A 23,986-nucleotide genomic window follows, 5' to 3' on the forward strand; every position below is an offset into this window, starting at 1 on the left:
AAAGTGACAGTGCAACTCAAGAACCTAAAGCAATGTTATTGAATATGTACGAGTAATCTGCACTCCATTGTGTAGAATATACAAATTTGAAACGTTTGTGATGTTGGTCAGGTGAAGACAAGGTTGAGGGACATAGAAGAAAAGCTCTTGCCTCTTCCCAGGATTTCGGTAGATATCATAGACTGTTATTGGAGCTAACGTAACACTGGTTCCAACAGCAGGGCATTTTTAGCTAACAGATATAGATAAAACTATATCTTTTAATTCATCATCTCATGGATCCATGGAGATTGTAGAAAGATCTTAAGAAGTCTTTTAATCTGAATATATCAAGAAGTTTTTAATCTAAATGTATTATACTGTATATTTTATTTAACTGTAATAAATACAGGGAGTGCAGAATTATTAGGCAAATGAGTATTTTGACCACATCATCCTCTTTATGCATGTTGTCTTACTCCAAGCTGTATAGGCTCGAAAGCCTACTACCAATTAAGCATATTAGGTGATGTGCATCTCTGTAATGAGAAGGGGTGTGGTCTAATGACATCAACACCCTATATCAGGTGTGCATAATTATTAGGCAACTTCCTTTCCTTTGGCAAAATGGGTCAAAAGAAGGACTTGACAGGCTCAGAAAACTCAAAAATAGTGAGATATCTTGCAGAGGGATGCAGCACTCTTAAAATTGCAAAGCTTCTGAAGCGTGATCATCGAACAATCAAGCGTTTCATTCAAAATAGTCAACAGGGTCGCAAGAAGCGTGTGGAAAAACCAAGGCGCAAAATAACTGCCCATGAACTGAGAAAAGTCAAGCATTCAGCTGCCAAGATGCCACTTGCCACCAGTTTGGCCATATTTCAGAGCTGCAACATCACTGGAGTGCCCAAAAGCACAAGGTGTGCAATACTCAGAGACATGGCCAAGGTAAGAAAGGCTGAAAGACGACCACCACTGAACAAGACACACAAGCTGAAACATCAAGACTGGGCCAAGAAATATCTCAAGACTGATTTTTCTAAGGTTTTATTGACTGATGAAATGAGAGTGAGTCTTGATGGGCCAGATGGATGGGCCCGTGGCTGGATTGGTAAAGGGCAGAGAGCTCCAGTCCGACTCAGACGCCAGCAAGGTGGAGGTGGAGTACTGGTTTAGGCTGGTATCATCAAAGATGAGCTTGTGGGGCCTTTTCGGGTTGAGGATAGAGTCAAGCTCAACTCCCAGTCCTACTGCCAGTTTCTGGAAGACACCTTCTTCAAGCAGTGGTACAGGAAGAAGTCTGCATCCTTCAAGAAAAACATAATTTTCATGCAGGACAATGCTCCATCACACGCGTCCAAGTACTCCACAGCGTGGCTGGCAAGAAAGGGTATAAAAGAAGAAAATCTAATGACATGGCCTCCTTGTTCACCTGATCTGAACCCCATTGAGAACCTGTGGTCCATCATTAAATGTGAGATTTACAAGGAGGGAAAACAGTACACCTCTCTGAACAGTATCTGGGAGGCTGTGGTTGCTGCTGCACGCAATGTTGATGGTGAACAGATCAAAACACTGATAGAATCCATAGATGGCAGGCTTTTGAGTGTCCTTGCAAAGAAAGGTGGCTATATTGGTCACTGATTTGTTTTTGTTTTGTTTTTGAATGTCAGAAATGTATATTTGTGAATGTTGAGATGTTATATTGGTTTCACTGGTAAAAATAAATAATTGAAATGGGTATATATTTGTTTTTTTGTTAAGTTGCCTAATAATTATGCACAGTAATAGTCACCTGCACACACAGATATCCCCCTAAAATAGCTATAACTAAAAACAAACTAAAAACTACTTCCAAAACTATTCAGCTTTGATATTAATGAGTTTTTTGGGTTCATTGAGAACATGGTTGTTGTTCAATAATAAAATTAATCCTCAAAAATACAACTTGCCTAATAATTCTGCACTCCCTGTATATTGCATTTTTAAACATCCATACTCTAACAGTCCTTTTAAGCTTCCCAGCGCTCACTATATCACACAAACTATAGTCACTTCTCGAGTCCACTAGGGGACTATTGCTAGTGAGCTTAAGGCTGTATAATACAAGCGCTCGGTCTACTATACATATGTTCTAAGATTACCCTTACACCTAGTTTGTATTCTGAGCAGCAGTAACCACTTTCACGACTATATTAAGACACCCAAGAGGGTTCTTACCAAAGGAAATAGAACGCATCAATTAGCAATCCAATTCCTTCACCACCCCCTTTTAACTTTTCTTTCAACCTAGTACTATTCCAAAAACAAATAGCATGGATTCACTAGTGAAACTAAGAAGAGACATCACATTTAATATCTCAACATCATCCTCTGATACTCAGACTGATCCAGATAGACTAGATATCACCTCTATTTTTAAAAATCTAGAAAAACTTCTCACATCAGAAGTCAGATATAAAGCTGAAATATCTTATTTGAATAAATGTTTAGAACTAGAGATTATTCCTAAAGGCTTATGTATTAAGAAAGACTGTGCATTCCAGCTAGTAGATCCACAATTTGCAGACAAATGGGCTGAGATTCTTCTGGACGCATCGAAACAACTAATTAGATTAATCATCGAATACAGAACGTCTCTAATCAAAAACCTAAATAACGAAATTAAAGAGGATGAAGTCATGTTAAATAACATAGACTTTACAGACCTAGAGTCAAAAGAACTCATAGAAAAGAAAGAAAGTCTGGTTAAAAGAATCACGAAAATTAGGGACGACATAATTACCAAGAAAACCAAAAAACTAAATAGAGAACTCAACATGAAAAAACAAAATGAGTCAAACCTCATAGAGATGGAGGAAACACAAAATAAAGAAAACACAAACACGATAAATCAAGGCACTGATCAAGAACAAAGACATTCCAATATAGAAAACAAAGACACTTGGCCAGAGACAAAGAAAAGCTCAAGAGGAAATAGATACCCTTATGATGGACCCAACAACTCATATAGAGGGAACAGAGAAGAACACTTCCCACAAAGGAGGACATGGGGATATCGTGGCCAAAGAAGGGAGGAGATACTATTCAAAACAAGATATTGGTATAACCCAAATGAGAGAAGGTATCATACCCGCAGAGATTACTATGAATCAAGGGGATACGAACGGGAACCAAGATCGGAAGAGGAAAGATTTAACAGATACCCCAACCAGGAAAGAAGGACTTACCCGTCAAACCACAATATGAGAAGGTACAACACAAACTACCGGTACAACAACCATAAAAGAGATGGAGGGGCCTCCCTAATGAGGAATGGCTTTGAAAGAAGAATTTCATTCAATGACCACATACAGGATAACCATAATTATGGTAGAAGAAACAACTACGCCGATCATAGATCCAACTATGATCAATACACGCCTATGAATCATAGGAATACATATCGGAGACAAAGTTGGAGAGAAGACCCGCCCATGTACCATGGAAATCAAAGTGACACAAGACAAAGAAATAACTCTAAGGGAGAACAACGACAATGTACTCATATATCACAACCTCATAAGGGTAATCAAAATCCAGGTAACACCACAAACCTAAACATAACGTCTACTGCTGACCAAGTTTTTTTAGGGGGAAGTCCCCAACCCCCCCGAGAAAAAGAGAAGGAGAGAACAACAACTAAGAGAAAGAACATAGAGCTAGAAGAATCAAGAAGCCCAAACCAGAAAAGAAGACCCATCGAGGTAAGAGAGGAGGTGCGAAATTAAGAAAGGCCAAAGAAGAAAAGAAAGACAAGAGACCACATCATGTCATAGCAGTACTAGCAAAGAATCTACTACCTCAAAAAATAAAGGAATATATAATCTCGGTTCCAAACCGCTGTCGGAAGAAGAAGTATCAGTATTATCCTATGGTCTCAACTTTGCTCCAGCCAAAGGAATGGACAAATTCCAAACCTTTATAGGTATAAAGGAATTTGTAAAAAAACTGACATTAAAGAGACATTTTTCAAGAACACCACTTGAAAGAAATATTATTCAGCAAAGGAAATCATCAGAGGATTGTTATACACATACAGACCTCAAACCCAGATCTACTTTGTATCCGGTAAGCAGTAAAGGCACGGCGATAGAAACATTTGAGGCAAATGTATGCCGAGACATCAAAAACCTCAACTCAAGAAAGACAAAACAGATTAAGCATAATCTGACAAGATCGCAAATGGGAACTATAAGAAAACTCGAAAGAAATCACGAGTTGGTAATAAAGCCGGCAGACAAAGGCGGCGGAATTGTCGTAATGGACAAAGAAAAGTATGAGGATGAGTGTAAGAGAATTCTAGATGATGAGAAGACTTACGAAAAACTCAGAAATAACCCTGTGGAAAGATATAAAACAGAACTGGAAGCTCTACTAACAGAAGCCAAAACACAGAGGATACTGAATGAAAAAGAATTTAACTACATCAAAGTACCATATCCGATTACTCCAGTCTTCTATCAATTACCCAAAATCCACAAGTCCCTAGAAAACCCGCCAGGAAGACCTATTATTTTGGGCATAGGGTCCCTGTCTAGTAATCTCTCGGAGTACGTTGATAGGAACCTACAAAAATATGTCACAAGGCTTCCATCGTACCTGAGGGATTCCACTCAAGTACTATCCATATTGGATGAGATAGTATGGGATGAGAACTACATACTAGCAACATGCGATGTCACATCGCTATATACGAGCATCCCACATGAGGCAGGCTTAGAAGCAGTGGACTTTTTTCTACTAAAGGATCCTGAAGTACCTGATGGACAACGTCTCTTCATATTAGAGAGCATAAAATATATTCTGAGCCATAATTATTTTTACAATAACAGCACATTCTTTAGACAAATTTGTGGAACAGCAATGGGGACCAGGTTCGCGCCTAGCTACGCCAATTTATACATGGGCCATTGGGAACAAATATTCTGGGACTCATGCCCAGCAGGCACGGATCTGGTCCTATACTCAAGATATATAGACGATATCCTTATCATCTGGAAGGGGTCAATCGAAGATTTGATATATACCATTGACGTGATGAATAAAAATCTGAGAAATCTTAAGTTCACGTTTGAATACAGTTATAATAAAATAAATTTTCTTGACCTGACAATAGAGGTGAAAAATGGCAAAATTGAAACATCTACTTTTTTTAAAAAAGTAGATTGTAACAATTACATTCACAGTATGAGCTGCCACCACCCTACCTGGAAAGCTAATATTCCAAAAGGAAAGCTTCTAAGGGTAAGAAAGAACTGCTCTAATTCCAACAAATGGGCTGAACAAGCAAACATACTAAAAGAAAGATTCTTAGAGAGAGGTACAACGAAGAAAATCTGGTGGAAAAGATAGAGAAAGTTGTCAAAACAGACAGGAACAGCTTGCTGAAGTACAAAACAAGACCGATAATAGGAGAAGAAGACAGTAGAATAAATGTACCGATGATAACATAATATAGTTCTAATAGACATATACTTGAAAGAATTATCAGAAAACACTGGGTCATTCTAAAAGAAGACGATGTGATAGGTGAAAAACTGATAGCTCAACCGAGATTCATCTATAGAAAGACCGACAACCTAAAAGGTATATTGGCCCCAACTGTCCTGAAGAACAGAAAAAAGGCTACCACAAACTACCAGGGGAAAGTGATAAAAGGCTTCTTCCCGTGCCCGAGCTGTAAGGCATGCAGAAGTGGAGTCAAAACGAACAAATTCTTTGGACATGACAAGAGGGATGAACATAAGATACAAGACCTCATCAGGTGTCAAGATAAGGGAGTCATCTATGTAATATTCTGCCCATGTGTCCTACAATATGTAGGACAAACTTCAAGAACATTAAAGGACAGAATAAGAGAGCACATATTATGCATTGAAAAATTGGATAAAGACACGCCACTGTACAGACACTTCTCCATAACCCATAGAGGCAATATAAAAGACTTTAAGTTTTTCGGGATCCAAAAGATAGAGAAGAACTTGCGAGGAGGAAACCACGAGAAGAAATTGCTATTCAATGAATCTAAATGGATCTTTACATTGGATTGCCTCTTCCCCAAGGGACTGAATCATAAAGAGGATCTGTCACACTTGCTGTCCTTAAGAAAAGACTAGACAGCAATTGTTACTTCCTATAGATGGTGTATAAAACAAATATACCACTGAATATCCTTATCAAACAAAAGCATACCAATAAAGGCATGTGTTTTCACACTAGCTGGATTGCACGCTCTAGATTGATAGACTAGTAGACAGAATCCGCAATATACACCAGTAAGTCCCTAGATATTCATTTATAGATTGAATATACTGAGAAAGAATAAGAACCAAAAGAATAGGAACCCATTTTTAAACTGAGGATAATGTGTAATTCTCCAAACTCCCACCCTAAGCACCCAAAATATAAGACACACTATAGAGGTCTTCCCTTTTGAGTACATCAACAAAATTCACCCGCTCCCCCATGTACAACAAACTTAAAATAAGAAATCTCAACTATTGCAGAAAAATGAATCTAACTACTAAAACTTGTATATGCCATCTTCAATAGGTATAACAACCTTCTAAGCAAATGAGAGATTTTTACTTCTATATGCTTCCTAAAAGCCATTCTATCACTTATAAACCCCACCCTGATCTCATGTACCTGTTTACACTATTTGAACGAGTTTCAAGAACATTCTGTATTTTAAACGTGTGACCTATTCACACAAATTCCTATATGTGTGACAGATAATTTGAAAAATGATAAATTACTGACCAATAATCTTAAACAATTTTAAAGATATAGGTATCTATACATTCTGGATCGTCTGTAGAATATTCACACTTATAAGTAAAGGTAGTCTTACATTTAGTATATATTTTTATATTTTTATATTTTACATATGTTTTATAAGAGCGTTCTACATAAGTTTTACAAAAACAATGGCTCATACATACAATATTAGGACATCGCTAGACCCCTAACCTACCGCATAGTCAAGCAGGCTAAACAGAAAACATCACAGACAAAACTAAAGTTATAAATAAGATAAACATCCGGCAATAGCACAACCGGACATGAGTAATTCCAAACTTCCGGTAGAAGCGAAACCGGAAGTAGCGAAAGCGAAACCGGATGTTAGGCTACAGGTAAAGAAACCGGAAGAGATAACGAGTGAAATGCTCCGGAAGTGGGGCAACCAAGGGAAAAGAGAAAAGAAAAAAGAAATATTATCTGATATACACCACATTAGAGAAATAATAGACGCCATAGAATAGTAAGGTACACGAAAAAAATCAAATACTTTAATAACATAAAAGTTACATTAAACAATAAAGAAAACTACAGTTTCACATGTAACACTGGGACAAACAGGAAAGGGCAGACCCCGTTTTTGGCGCCAAAGTAGAACCAATCACCTACATTTTAGGGTATAAAGCTCCCAGAGACATACAGACCAGTATTGTCTTGAGAAAGGCCTAGGAGGGCCGAAACGCGTCGACATACTGGTGAGCACATTTCTGATTCCATTATACCGCATATAAGCGTTATTACACTATTGTACTTTATTTTACCCACAGATTTAGGAGGAAGATTTTGGACCTATCCGCTACATCATTGTATTTTTTTCATTTTTTCCTTTTTGCATTTTCTTCATTTCTTTTTAATTATATCTCACAGTCACCACAGTTATTGGAGTTATTTTTGGAAGTTTTTGGGAAGAGTTTTCATTTGGAGTTAATCATCTAGGATTTTTTCACACACACTAACTTTTTTTTTGGAACACTATTTTTTGAACACTGTGATTTTTTGAACACTGTGATTTTTCAAAGAGACATTTTATAGAGATCATTCGAAAAACATTTTTTTCATCACTATTTCTTTATACCGGATCTATCCGGTCACCTTACTGGTACTTAAATTGCATTTGTTCCGCACTACTGTATCGTAAATATATTGAATCTGTATCACTCACACCTTTATATTGTGTTTACATCTTTTATATTGTGTTTGCATCGTTTATATCACATTACACTAATTTCTGGTTATTACACTCCAGATTGCTATTTACATATATCTGTGCTCAAACTATATTTTAATAATATTATGATCATAGACTGTTATTGGAGCTAACGTAACACTGGTTCCAACAGCAGGGCATTTTTAGCTAACAGACATAGATAAAACTATATCTTTTAATTCATCATCTCATGGATCCATGGAGATTGTAGAAAGATCTTAAGAAGTCTTTTAATCTGAATATATCAAGAAGTTTTTAATCTGAATGTATTATACTGTATATTTTATTTAACTGTAATACATATATTGCATTTTTAAACATCCATACTCTAACAGTCCTTTTAAGCTTCCCAGCGCTCACTATATCACACAAACTATAGTCACTTCTCGAGTCCACTAGGGGACTATTGCTAGTGAGCTTAAGGCTGTATAATACCAGTGCTTGGTCTACTATACATATGTTCTAGGATATAGAAGAAAAGCTCTTGCCTCTTCCCAGGATTTCGGTAGATATAGGTAGCACATTTCATCCAGTGAATAACCGTTACTATCAAAAAAGAATCCCAGTGTAAAAACTATTGTAAAAGAAATCTGAAAGAACCCAAAAGTACAAAAATGGGAAGAAACAAATGAACCTGAAAGAACTGTGCACTAGAGCAGGGCTAGGATACATCTAGGACCTGAATCATAGACTTCCTATGGGATAGAGACTACAGGACAGCATTAGATTATAGGGCAGCAAGGTCCACCCCCTAGGTCTATAAAATGTAAACGTACCCAGAAAAAAATATAAGTTCTGAATATAGATATAAAAAGAGAAAATGTAGAAAGAACATTGCTTTACCTGCAGAGAAAGAGGACAAATAAAATAAATAAAATTAAGAGAAAGAGAAGAAAAGAAAGACCAACGGGAGGGAGATGGAAATAAATATGATGAGTACAGAAAGGGGCCCTCTATTCTCCATCCCCTAGTTCTAAACCCACAACAGTCACTACACCTCTGTGTTGACTTTTTATGTTCCACCAATAATTACAGCTAATGAAACCAACCAATATGGTGGTAGCCAGCAAATGTTCTATGAGTGCAACCATTGGTTCCCCAGCCTAGTTGCCATAGCATAAAGAATGATCTCTCCTGGTAATGGTTCAGCACATATTTATGTAATGTTGGTAGCATCAGGTTATACTTGTTTTTAAAACATGCATGGTTTAAATTAAAGGGACATAATACTCATATGCTAAATCACTTGAATCTGATGCAGTATAACTGTAAAAAGCTGACAGGAAAATATCACCTGAGCATCTCTATGTAAAAAAGGAAGATATTTAACCTCACAATCTCCTCAGCTCAGCAGAGTAAGTTCTGTGTAAAAAGTTATAATCAGCTGCTCCCAGCTGCAGGTAAAAAATTAAAAAAAATGAAGAAATGAACAGCAGCCAATCAGCATCAGCAGTGCTGAGGTCATGAACTCTTACTGCGATCTCATGAGATTTGACTTAACTCTCATGAGATTTCATAGTAAGCTTCCTTTACCTGATTGGTGAAATAATATGAGAGTTCACGAAGCTCATCCCTTCGGCTGTCCCAGGACAGACACACTAAAATGCTGCTTAGAAATCCTTTACAATGGGAGGTGGCTACTGAGGAACTTTTGAGGTAAAATATCTTTCTTTTTTACATAGAGATGTTCAGGTGATATTTTCTAGTCAGCTTTTTACAGCTATGCTGCATCACTTTCAAGTGTTTAAACATTTGGGTATTATGGCCCTTTAATAGATTTTAACCCTTTTTTATTGATATGCTAAAAAATATATCAATGCTTGTGATTACAAATAAATATAACTACGATGCATATTCAAGATTGGAAAGGCATCAATTTTATGTTTTTTTTTTACTTTTACCTATGTTTGTATTTGAATTGATGCAATAAAATGCCAAATCTGAGATTTTTTTTCCTTTTACAACAGAATCTAGAAAGTGTCACAGATGCAAAACAAGATCTTCAGAGAGAACTAAGGATATTGCAAGATAGACATAATGCTGCACAAAGGGCATGGGATGCCAGCAAAGTAGAGTTAAGCCAGGTTAAGAAAAGCTCAACAGAGATGGATATGACTTTGAAAAACAGCCTTGCTGAGGCCAAGACAGCAAACAGCCTATCACAGTCTTTCAAGGAAAGTGTGGCAGCGGCTCTTAGTCGTGATTCTGCAATTGTGAAACCAAAAGAGGAAGCCATCTTGGAGAGGATTCGGGAACTATGTAACAAGGCTGAAAGCAAAAATATGGTAATTTTAATGTATATATCTTTAATCTTAATTGTACAAACAAAATAACTACTTAAATCATTTAAAGGGATGTTAAAGTAATTTTGTTATTTTCTGCATCTAAACAATGTAATTTAAAAATAGATTACAGTTTATTTTCTTTAACCTTTGAGTGCTAAGCACTTTTCCACCTGGGTGCTAGGTGATTTAAGTTTTTTTTTAAAATTTTTTTTTTTTTTTGTTAAACTTTTGTATTTTTTTTTCAAGATCCCCAAGACTTACACCAATTACGATTCCATTGGTGGGTCTTGGGGGTCTGTAGCTGCTTAGATGCCCGAGATACAGGCATCTAAGCAGCATGCACCCTTTCCCTATACTTCGTATTGTAAAGTTTTAATAAAGTTGCGTGGTGACGTCATCACGTCATTGCGCGTGACGTCACCGCACAAAACATGAAGCCCCGGCGATGCCTGTCACTATGCAGGCCCGATCGTCAGGGTAGGAGCGGGTGGGTACTCCCAGATCTCCCTCAAAGGTGGGAGAGTGCTAACGAGGGCTCTGAGCCATCGTTAGCACCAGAGTGGGAAACTCTGCAACGGCTCCAGAGCCGTCGTTAGCACTCAAGGGGTTAAAAAAAAATGTTGCTGTAGTAGGAAAACAATATGATTGAGAGGTGTTTCACAGACAATGGATTATATAATATCAGCTGTCCCAAATTTCTAAGGACAGTTATGTTTTTGGCCTCCTGTCCTTGTCATAATTGTCCCTGGAGTTTGTACTATTGTAAAAATATGGATGCCTTACTGTGGTAATCAGACATTAGAGCCCCGATATTCAAAAGATCGACAGACTGACGATAAACTGCCTGCTTGGGTTTGTCAGACTTGCAGTCCGTCGGTCTCTATATATATTCCAAAAAAGGGGCTGAACCAGTGGCGATGTGTCTACCATTATGTAAAATAGGAAATATTACAAAATATTAATAATAATTATTATAGATACTGTAAAAAATTATATATATATATATATATATATATATATATATATATATATATACTGTATATATATATATATTCTATGAATTATTTATTTAGAATTTGTTAATACATCTATAATAATTATTTACATTACATTAGTATTTTTCAGTATTTTATATTTAATAAATACATAACTCACCTTAATTTCCATCTAAAGGGGAGGAGAGTCCACGGCTTCATTCATTACTGTTGGGAATTATGAACCTGGCCACCAGGAGGAGGTAAAGACACCCCAGCCAAAGGCTTAAATACCTCCCCCACTTCCCTCATCCCCCAGTCATTCTTTGCCTTTTGTCACAGATCGGAGTAGTCTCTTATGGAGGGTAGTACTCTTCACATTAGGACTGGAGTTTTAAGTAGTCCTGTCAGCCTCTCAGTAAGAGCCTGGGCGAAAGTTAGAGTCCGGAGATGCAGGGAGAGTCTTTCTGCGAAACCATCCCGACTCATATTAACAGCTCCACAAGCAATCAGCGTTGACGAGTTTCGCTGGATGCTTTTTCACTCAAGTCCATGTCAGGAGCGAGGCTTCTAACCGGTCACACTTGAAGGGCCATGTTCCTGTTCTATGGCGTAGATTCTGGTAAGATCGTTTCATTTTTTATTGCATAAATGATAACATGGAAGACGGGGTCACAGTGTATGATCTTAAAGAATCAAGGGTTAATATTCCTGGAAAGGGGATTATTGAACAGGGGGGTTTATACATGATATTGTTTATTGTGTCATTGCTGCGTTATGTGCAAGATGAGGCTCTGGCAATGTGTGGAACTTTCAGGTGACTTATGGGAGTATTACGCGGCCATTTTTTGGTGCGTTTTCTCCTTAGGCAGGGGCAGTCCTGTCAGGCATTCCATGTGTGGTGTGGCTAGCTCTCTTCTCTGTTGATCAGTGGCGCAGGAGACGGAATGGTTTCTGTAGTCCGGCCATTGGAGGTATAAAGGTGCCTAATTATTAAGATAATCTAGTCTGTAATAACAGCGCAAGCTATGGAGGACTCTGACACGTTGGAGGGTTCTCCCTCTTTAACAAGGTCTCATTCCTGTGTTATTGTGAGGAGGTTCTGGTAGATCACCCTGCTCAACTATGTTCCACATGCCTTAATAAAGTTACACCATCTAAAAGTAAACGGATGTCTAGTACTACTGGGCCGTCCACCTCTGAGGGTTCCCCGTCCCGTGAGGTGCGTTCCCTGCATTTATCTTCAATTGCACATGCAGCGCCCCAGGATCCAAGCATTACTCCTGCGGAGAGATTCGTTGGCTGTCAGATTTTGTGGATCAACTGCAAATGGCGGTATCGAAAGTGATCCATGCCTTACCACGTTCTGTTAAACGCAAGCGTAGAGTGTATCATGGCGGCCCGGCCAAGGGTTTGTCTATGCCTATGGAAATATCAGAGGCATTATACAATGATGAGGCCCACTCCGACTCTTCGGAGGAGGCCCCTTCTGGGTCGGAGTCCATGTCATCCAAACCTCCGGCTGCGGAGGAGCCTGACTTTAGGTTTAGAATGGAAAATTTGCGCTTTTTGCTGAAACAAGTGCTCGCTACTATGGAAGTTCCGGAACCGAAACTTTCAGAAGAACCTGCGATTCCTAAGCTTGATAAGGTATATGAAGACAGGGTGGTGCCTCAGGCCTTCCCGGTTCCTGTTAAGATGGCGAATATTATTAAGAATGAATGGGAGCGATTAGGTTCTTCCTTCCCCCCTTCTTCTTCCTTTAAGAAACTGTTCCCCATTCTCAGCTTGAGCTGTGGGGTTCTGTTCCTAAGGTGGATGGTGCTATCTCCACGCTCGCAAAGCGGACAACTATTCCTCTCGAGGATAGTTCATCGTTTAAGGAGCCCATGGACAAAAAGTTGGATAACATGTTAAGGATAATGTTTCAACACACGGGGTTTGTTTTTCAGCCGGCAGCGGCCTTAAACACGGTTGCTGGAGCTATGACATATTGGTGTGAATCCCTGTGTGAAATGGTCGAGGGGGGGACTTCCATCGACGAGATACAGGATAAGATTAAGGTGCTGAAGATTTCCAATTTTCTCCTATGTGATACCAATATGCAAATTATTCGCCTGAACGCTAAGGTGTCAGGTTTTTCCATTTTAGCTTGCAGGGCTCTGTGACTAAAGTCTTGGTCTGCGGACATTACCTCTAAGTCGAGGCTGTTGTCCCTGCCTTTTTCAAGGAAAGATTCTGTTTGGTCCAGGATTGAATTTGATCATATCCATGGTTAGGGGAAGCAAGGGAGCTTTCCTACCACAGGATAAGAAGGCTAAGCCTAAAGGATCTACTTTTCGTCCCTTTCATGCAGACAAAGCCCAGCGCCAGCGAAAGAGGACCTGTCCAAGGGAACTTGGAAACCGTCATTCTTGGAACAAGTCTAAGCAGAGCAAGAAGCCCGCCGAGACAAAATCATCATGAAGGGGCGGCCCCCGACTGGTCTCCGGACCAAGTAGGGGGCAGATTATCTCTCTTCTCAGAAGCCTGGTTGCAGGACATTCAAGATCCTTGGGTTCTGGACATTGTCGCCCAAGGTTACAGGATAGGGTTCAGATCCCATCCGCCCAGGGGCAGATTCCTCCTGTCAAACCTGTCTTCAAGACCGGAAAAGAGAGAAGCCTTTCTAGAATGTGGGAGGGATCTCTCCTCTCTAGGTGTTATCGTGCCAGTACCCCAAGCAGAAAGGGGTCTAGGGTACTATTCAAATCCTTTTCTGGTTCCAAAGAAGGAGGGCACGTTCTGCCCCATTCTGGACCTAAAGTGTTTAACAAGTTTCTGAGTGTCCCATCATTCAGAATGGAAACGATCAGATCTATTCTGCCTCTAGTTCAAGAGGAACAGTTCATGACAACTATAGACTTGAACAACGCTTACCTTCATGTGCCAATTCACAGGGACCACTTCCAGTTTCTAAGATTTGCGTTTCTGGACCAACACTTCCAGTTTGTTGCCCTTCCCTTTGGTCTGGCGATGGCCCAGAGAGTCTTCACAAAGGTTCTGGGGGCGCTACTTGCAGTGGCCAGATCCAGAGGCATTGCTGTGGCGCCCTATCTGGACGACATCCTAGTCCAGGTGACATCACCAGTCTCAGAAAGGTTCATTTTTAGGGCGCTTCTATTTTTACTCCAATCTCACGGTTGGAATATCAACTCAGGAAAGAGTTCCCCGGTTCCCAACAACAGGGTGGAGTTCCTGAGCATGATAATAAACTCTATGTCCATGAAGATATTTCTCACAGACCATCGATTGCGTCCTCTTATCTTGCCCTTCAGTACTCCTCAAGTGTACTCGGTGGCTCAGTGTATGGAGGTGATCGGACTCATGGTCTCCAGCATAGACGTCATTCCATTCGCCAGGTTCTACCTCAGACCTCTTCAATTGTACATGTTGAGACAGTCGAACGGCGATCATTCAGATCTATCACAACAGATATCCATGGATGCTCGGACTCGGATTTCCCTCTCTTGGTGGATCCATCCAGAGCAACTGTCCATGGGGACATCCTTCTTGAGACCGTCCTGGGAGATTGTGAACATGGATGCGAGTCTGGCAGCATGGGGAGCTGTTTGGGGTGCCAGGATGGCACAAGGAAAATGGTCCCGGGAGGAATCTCTCTTCCCGATAAATATTCTGGAACTCTGAGCAATCTACAATGCTCTGAAGGGATGGCCTCCTCTGGGGGTGTTCAGCTTCATCAGATTCCAGACCGACAACATGACCTCAGTGGCTTACATCAACCACCAGGGGGGTACAAGGAGCTCCCTAGCCACGAGGGAGGTGTCTCAGATATTGGAGTGGGAGGAGTCCCACAGCTGCTCGCTCTCAGCGATTCACATTCCACTTGTGGACAACTGGGAAGCAGACTTTCTCAGCAGGCAATCCTTCCATCCGGGGGAATGGTCTCTTCACCCCAAAGTGTTTGCAGAGATTTGTCTCAGGTGGGGAACACCGGAGATAGATCTCATGGCATCCAGACTCAATTGCAAGCTACCCCGTTACGGGTCGAGGTCCAGGGATCCCCAGGCAGAGCTGATAGTTGCCTTTGCGGTGCCTTGGGGATTCAGCCTAGCTTACATTTTTCCACCGTTACCACTTGCATGAAACAGGAGCGGGCTTCGGCCATTCTGATTGCTCCATTGTGGCCGCTGAGGACCTGGTTTGCGGATTTGGTGGGGATGTCATCCCCTCCGCCGTGGAGGTTACCCTGTTGCAGGGTTCTGCTGGCACAGGGCCATTTTCAACATCAAAATCTTGATACTCTGAGGCTGACTGCGTGGTGATTGAACGCCTAGTCTTGGCCAAGAGAGGCTTTTCTAAAAGCGTGATTGATACTCTAGTTCAGGCAAGGAAGCCAGTCACTCGTCACATCTACAATAAGGTGTGGAGGACTTACTTGTCCTGGTGTGAGAAGCATGGATATCCTTGGCATAAGGTGAAGGTATCCAGGATTCTGTCCTTTCTCCAAGACGGTTTGGAGAAGGGTCTTGCCGCCAGTTCCTTAAAGGGACAGATTTCGGCATTATTAGTCTTGTTGCATAGGAGGCTGGCTGAGCTCCCTGACATCCAATCTTTTGTTCAGGCTCTGTCTAGAATCAGGCCTGTCTTTAGACAGTCTGATCCCGCATGGAGCTTAAACTTGGTCCTTAAGGTATTGCAGAAGGTTCAGTTTGAGCCTATGCATTTTATTGACATTAAGATACTGTCCTTGAAGGTTCTCTTCCTGTTGGCTATTGCATCTGCACGCAGAGTATCTGAACTGGCTGCCTTGCAATGTGAGCCTCCTTATCTGGTTTTTCATGTGGATAAGGCTGTGCTTCGCACTGGTTTGGGGTTTCTGCCCAAGGTGGTGTCTAACTGTAACATCAATCAGGAAATAGTGGTTCCTTCTTTGTGTCCTAACCCTTCTCCTTCTAAGGAGAGGTTGCTTCATAATCTGGATGTGGTTCGTGCCCTGAAGTTTTATCTTCAGGCTACGAAGGATTTCAGACAGTCTACATCTCTTTTTGTGGTGTATTCAGGGAAACGCAAGGGGCAGAAAGCATCTTCCACTTATTTTTCCTTTTGGTTGAGGAGCTTGATTTGCTTGGCCTATGAGACAGCGGGACATAAGCCTCCTCAGAGGATCACGGCTCATTCAACTAGAGCTGTGGCTTCGTCTTGGGCCTTCAAGAATGAGGCCTCTATGGAGCAAATTTGTAAGGCGGCTACCTGGTCCTCCTTACACACTTTTATAAAGTTTTACAAGTTTGACGTTTTTGCTTCTGCGGAAGCTGTTTTTGGTAGAAAGGTTTTGCAGGCTGTGGTGCCCTCAGATTATGGTTCGCCTTTTTCCTCCCGGTTTCATTCAGTGTCCTCTAGAGCTTGGGTATATGTTCCTAACAGTAATGAATGAAGCCATGGACTCTCCTCCCCTTTAGATGGAAAACATAAATTATGCTTACCTGATAATTTAATTTCCATCAAGGGGAGGAGAGTCCACGGCTCCCGCCTGTATTTCCGATGGGCGGACGTAAATTTAATTAATCTTCTGGCACCACTTATACCCTGATATTTCTCCTACTGTTTCTTGTTCCCTCGGCAGAATGACTGGGAGGTGAGGGAAGTGGGGGAGGTATTTAGGCCTTTGGCTGGGGTGTCTTTGCCTCATCCTGGTGGCCAGGTTCATAATTCCCAACAGTAATGAATGAAGCCGTGGACTCTCCTCCCCTTGATGGAAATGAAATGATCAGGTAAGCATAATTTATGTTATAACCCATGTTGTGTTACATATATATATATATATATATATATATATATATATATATATATATATATATTCATACATACATACTGTACATACAAATATATACACCTTTCAGCCCTTCCCATTCAAACACTGACATATACCATATCCCTTTTAAACACTTTTTTTTACATTTATTTCAATCATAAACTTATATTTTATATATATATATATATATATATATATATATATATATATATATATATATATATATATATATATATATAGTGTAAATATTATTTTAATATGTTTTATATGTGTTTTATTATACTTTTCTAGTAGCCCTAACAATTTACTTGTGTGCAACACAAAACTTTCAACTTGTGATATGAACTATATTTAGCGAGGTCACAATATCCATTGAAAGCATTGGGTACGCTTAGTGGATGTAACATTCTCTGGTCCTTCTGTTTTACCATGGACTTGTAATACCAGATTGTGGACTTAAAGTGTCAGTAAACCTTAAAAATAATGTTATATAATTCTGCACATTGTGCAGAATTATATAACATTATATTAGCCAAACTTTGTAAAACCTAATATACCCTTTTAATTTTTGTAAAAAACGGCTGTTTTACAGACCCGCTCTCTGTGCTCTTCTGAGCGGGTCTTTTTGTTTCACACAGCGCATCGGGCCAGCTGTATAGTCACAGCCCGGCCCGACCGCGCCATTATACACAGTGCAGCTGTCAGACAGAGCAGGAGCGAGCTGCACTTAGTGTTATGGCGCGGTCGGGCCGGGCTGTGACTATACAGCTGGCCCGATGCGCTGTGTGAAACAAACAGACCCGCTCAGAAGATCACAGAGAGTGGGTCTGTAAAACAGCTGTTTTTTAAAAAAAATTAAAAGGGTATATTAGGTTTTACAAAGTTTGGCTAATATAATATTATATAATTCTGCACAATGTGCAGAATTATTTAACATTATTTTTGAGGTTTACTGTCCCTTTAACTTAGCCCAGTCCTGCGATATTGATAGCGCACCTTGTGCTACCAATAGCACACTAGTTGTTATCTAGCCCTATGTGTGTAACCCCTGCAAAGTTGCAGGCCTTGTAGCTGATAATCAGCCACTGAGGAGTAGCAGTTGCACAACCAATCGCCAGCCATATTCTGTTTGGGAGCTGCAATGCTTACGGCTCCCAAGCAGAATTTTACCTAAGTATGTGCATAGATTAAACACATAGGGTCAATCACAATCCTTTCAAAAAGTTTATCTAATGATTTTTGTACAAAATTCACCATTAAAGTTTACTGGGATTTTTGTAGATAAAACAATTAAAAAGGTTTTTTAAAGGAACATAGTAAGATTGAGTTACTAATGGAAAATGTACACACTCTAACCAATTCGAACATGTCATTTTTGCATTACAATGTCCAATTTTAGAAACAATGGGTAAATAACCATATATATTGTGCTTACTCTTCAACCCTAAATTCTGTAATGGTTATGCTAATATTTTGACCATCATATTTAATATAATAGTTAAATAATCAGATCATTTTATTATAACTCATTTCTTTTTGCATAAGGTATACAAATTCAGTCTGTCAAAAACATCCAAATAAATTCTGCAATCAAGTCTGCATAGATATCAAATTGAAGATTACATGAAACCCAAAATATTTATTTCATGATTTAGATAGAGAATACAACTTTTAACAACTTTCCAATTTACTTCTATTATCTTATTTGCTTCATTCTCTTGTTATCCTTTGTTGAAGAATCAGCAATGCACTATTGGGAGCTAGCTGAATGTATTGGGTAATCCCAATAACATGAGGCACATTTGTGCAACCACCAATCAGCAGCTCCTGAGGCTACCTAGGTATCATTTTCAACAAAGTATACCAAGGGAACAAAAACAAGTTAGATTATTAAAAATAAATTGAAAAGTTGTTTAAAATCACGGGGTCGATCCGATATAAAGCGTCGCCCGCAAAAGCCGACGATGCCAATATTTACGCTGATTTGGTATCACATATACGGCGTAACCTAGAAGTTACGCGCGTATATTTCTGCCGTCGCCCGTAGTTTTTTGGGCCATAGGCAGGTATACCAAACCAGCGCAGTTTGGTATCCAATATGCAGCGTAAGGACTTACGTGGCGAAAATGGAGAAAACTTACTCCATTTTCACCTCGCCACAAAAAGCAGCCGTAAGAAGCCTTACGCTGACTATTGGAGCCCCGTAACTCCCTAAACTGTCTGCTAAAATAAACCTAACACCTAACGCATGCGCAATGTCTATCTCCCTGTCAACCGCGATCTTCTAAAATAAACCTAACACCTAACGCATGCGCAATGTCTATCTACCTGTCAACCGCGATCCCCCCCCCCGAAATCCCTAATAAAGTTATTAACCCCTAAACCGCCGCTCCCGGACCCCGCTGCCATCTACATAAACTAACCCCCTACTGTGAGCCCCTAAAACCGCCGCCATCTACCTTATCTATCCCCTAATTAGAACCCCTTACACCGCTGTCATCTACCTTATCTATCCCGTAATCTGACCCCTTACACCGCCGCCACCTATATAAAAATTATTAACCCCTAATTTAATCTACCTACCCCGCCGCCAGCTATGTTATCTATATTAACCCTAAGTATATTATAGTTAATATAGTTATTACATTATATATATTAACTATATTAACCCTAATTATATTAGGGTTAATATAGTTAATATAGTTACTATAGTATTTATATTAACTATATTAACTCTATCTAACCCTAACACCCCTAACTAAATTTATATTAAATTAATCTAATTCATTTATAAACTAAAATATTCCTATTTAAATCTAAATACTTACCTATAAAATAAACCCTAAGATAGCTACAATATAATTAATAATTACATTGTAGCTATGTTAAGGTTAATATTTATTTTACAGGTAAATTGTTAATTATTTTAACTAGGTATAATAGATATTAAATAGTTATTAACTATTTAATATCTACCTAGTTAAAATAATTACCCAATTACCTGTAAAATAAATCCTAACCTAAGTTACAAATACACCTACACTATCAATAAATTTAATAAACTACAAACATCTATCTAAAAATACAATTAAATTAACTTAACTAAATTACAAAAAAAAACAAACACTAAATTACAAAAAATAAAAAAAAGATTACAAGATTTTTAAGCTAATTACACCTATTCTAAGCCCCCTAATAAAATAATAAACCCTCAAAATTAAAAAAATTCCCTGCCCTATTCTAAATTAAACAAATTTCAAAGCTCTTTACCTTACCAGCCCTTAAAAGGGCCTTTTGTGGGGCATGCCCCAAAGAATTCAGCTCTTTTGCATACAACAAATACAATCCCCCCCCCCCATTACAACCCACCACCCACATACCCCTATTCTAAAACCACCCAAACCCCCCTTAAAAAAGCCTAACACTACCCCCCTGAAGATCTCCCTACCTTGTCTTCACCACACCGGGCCGAACTCCTGATCCGATCCGGGCGATGTCTTCCTCCAAGCTGCAAAGAAGAATTCTTGCTCCGGCGACGTCTTCCTCCAAGCGGCAGCAAAGTCTTCATTCTTCCAGCGGCATCTTCAATCTTCTTTCTTCGCTCCGCCGCCGCGGAGCATCCATCCAGGCCGACGACTGAACGACGAATGAGGTACCTTTAAATGACGTCATCCAAGATGGCGTCCGCCGAATTCCGATTGGCTGATAGGATTCTATCAGCCAATCGGAATTAAGTTAAAAAAATCTGATTGGCTGATTGAATCAGCCAATCAGATTCAAGTTCATTCCGATTGGCTGATCCAATCAGCCAATCAGATTGAGCTTGCATTCTATTGGCTGATCGGAACAGCCAATAGAATGCGAGCTCAATCTGATTGGCTGATTGGATCAGCCAATCGGATTGAACTTGAATCTGATTGGCTGATTGAATCAGCCAATCAGATTTTTTTAACTTAATTCCGATTGGCTGATAGAATCCTATCAGCCAATCGGAATTCGGCGGACGCCATCTTGGATGACGTCATTTAAAGGTACCTCATTCGTCGTTCAGTCGTCGGCCTTGATGGATGCTCCGCGGCGGCGGAGCGAAGAAAGAAGATTGAAGATGCCGCCGTAAGAATGAAGACTTTGCTGCTGCTTGGAGGAAGACGTCGCCGGAGGAAGAATTCTTCTTTGCCGCTTGGAGGAAGACATCGCCGGAGGAAGAATTCTTCTTTGCCGCTTGGAGGAAGACATCGCCCGGATCGGATCAGGAGTTCGGCCCGGTGTGGTGAAGACAAGGTAGGGAGATCTTCAGGGGGGTAGTGTTAGGCTTTTTTAAGGGGGGTTTGGGTGGTTTTAGAATAGGGGTATGTGGGTGGTGGGTTGTAATGGGGGGGGGATTGTATTTGTTGTATGCAAAAGAGCTGAATTCTTTGGGGCATGCCCCACAAAAGGCCCTTTTAAGGGCTGGTAAGGTAAAGAGCTTTGAAATTTGTTTAATTTAGAATAGGGCAGGGAATTTTTTTAATTTTGGGGGTTTATTATTTTATTAGGGGGCTTAGAATTGGTGTAATTAGCTTAAAAATCTTGTAATCTTTTTTTTATTTTTTGTAATTTAGTGTTTTTTTTTTTTTGTAATTTAGTTTAGTTAATTTAATTGTATTTTTAGATAGATGTTTGTAGTTTATTAAATTTATTGATAGTGTAGGTGTATTTGTAACTTAGGTTTGGATTTATTTTACAGGTATTTGGGTAATTATTTTAACTAGGTAGATATTAAATAGTTAATAACTATTTAATATCTATTATACCTAGTTAAAATAATTAACAATTTACCTGTAAAATAAATATTAACCCTAACATAGCTACAATGTAATTATTAATTATATTGTAGCTATCTTAGGGTTTATTTTATAGGTAAGTATTTAGATTTAAATAGGAATATTTTAGTTTATAAATGAATTAGATTAATATAATATAAATTTAGTTAGGGGTGTTCGGGTTAGATAGAGTTAATATAGTTAATATAAATACTATAGTAACTATATTAACTATATTAACCCTAATATAATTAGGGTTAATATAGTTAATATATATAATGTAATACCTATATTAACTATAATATACTTAGGGTTAATATAGATAATATAGCTGGCGGCGGGGTAGGTAGATTAAATTAGGGGTTAATCATTTTAATAGAGATGGCGGCGGTGTAAGGGGCTTACATTAGGGGTTAATAATTTTAATATAGATGGCGGCGGTGTTAGGGGCTCACTTTAGGGGGTTATAGATATAATATAGCTGGCGGCGGGGTACGGGAGCGGCGGTTTAGGGGTTAATAGCTTTTTTATTGTTAGGCTAGTGAGGGGGGATAGCGGATAGAGGGTTAGACTTGTCGGGCTATGTTAGGGAGGCGTGTTAGACAGTGCGGGCTATGTTAGGGAGGCGTGTTAGACAGTGCGGGTGTTTTAGACTTTAGTCAGGTTTTATAGGCGCCGGCAGTTTCTAACGTGGCGCAAGTCACTGGCGACGCCAGAAATTTGTACTTGCGCAGATTTCTGGACATCGCTGGTTTGTGAGACTTACGGCACGTTAGCATCTGACGGCGACTTATATGGGATAGCTCGAGTTGCGAGCTGAAACTGCGGGCGACGCCGGTTCCCTCGCTTGCGCCGCAAACTGCGATCTATATCGGATCGCGCCCCACATGTTCTATCTGAATCATGAAAAAAAAAAAATGGGTTTCATGTACCTTTAAACACTACGGGCGCGATCCGATATAGATCGTAGTTTTCGGCGCAAGCGAGGTAACCCGCGTCGCCCGCAGTTTCAGCTCGCAACTCGAGCTATCCAATATTCACCGCCGTCAGATGCTAAACTGGCGTAAGTCTGAAAAACCAACGAGCAGGCAAAATGTGCGCAAATACACCTTTTAGTCGTCGCAAGTACTTGCGCCTGTATTTTGTTCACGTAAAGTCTCAATAAAGTGTAGTTTTATGCAAATTAGCCTACGACTCGTAAAAAATAACGCCAGTTCTAAAAGATGGGCCACGTAATGACGAGATTAAAAAATCATACTTAAACACCTGCGCAGCCGCCATTTCTTTAGTGTGTTTGGTTGGTTCTTGGAGCTACAGCACACTACAGCGAGTATAGAGATTAGTGGTAAGAGTAGTGAGAAAGGAGCATTTCATCAAGTTAGTTAGGTCGGATTGTTGGATTGTTAAGCCAGTACATTTACTTACACTTTTTTTCATATTGCACACATTTTGCATACACACATATACAAAATACACAACACTTTTTTTTGATAACACCCAACACTTTTTATTTATCTTTTACAGTTTGAAAGGCTGAGTGTCTGGTTGTGATTGTGTGTGATTGAAGTGGGAGTGAGTGTGAGTGTGTGAGTGTGTGTAGTGTGAGGATGTCAGGGAGAGATAGGGCTGGGGGGAGGAGGGAAGGGGAGTCGCAGGGAGAGGATTATGTACAGGAGGAGCAGCAGGGTCCCCGTCAGGGAGTGAGCGGAGTGGGGAGAGGGAGAGCCAGAAGGGAGGATGGGAGTGGGGTTGCCCCAAGGCCAGGCACACTGAGAAGAGGGATAGAGGGTGCACATGGGGATAGAAGGGGGGAGGAGGGAGAGGATAGGGAGGAACCCACACCAGGGACATCCCAGGGAGGGAGCCAGGCAGCCCAGGACGAGGAGCGTATGAGGTGTCCGAATTTCAGTTTTGCCGAAAACCTCGCTCTAGTCCAGGCTGTCCTGGAGAACCATAATGCCCTCTTTGGACAAGAGAAGGGCAAAGGAGTTGCCCGTAGGCGTAAAGATGCTTGGCAGAAGGTGGTGGAGGCCGTCAATGGTGTGTCCCAACAGAGGAGGAATGTGGACGGCCTAAAGAAG

General features: G+C 40.0%; 1 protein-coding gene across 1 annotated transcript in view; it reads left to right on the forward strand.

The window, feature by feature from the left end:
• CCDC170 (coiled-coil domain containing 170) overlaps nucleotides 1-23,986 on the forward strand; it is a 151,982-nt gene that overhangs the window by 66,505 nt on the left and 61,491 nt on the right. The window contains exon 8 of the mRNA XM_053709267.1: nucleotides 9,997-10,314. Within this exon, the coding sequence (XP_053565242.1) occupies nucleotides 9,997-10,314 (318 nt within the window). The remainder of the gene's footprint in view (nucleotides 1-9,996; nucleotides 10,315-23,986) is intronic.

This window comes from Bombina bombina, chromosome 4, assembly GCF_027579735.1.
Source record: "Bombina bombina isolate aBomBom1 chromosome 4, aBomBom1.pri, whole genome shotgun sequence".
Lineage (NCBI taxonomy): Eukaryota > Metazoa > Chordata > Amphibia > Anura > Bombinatoridae > Bombina > Bombina bombina.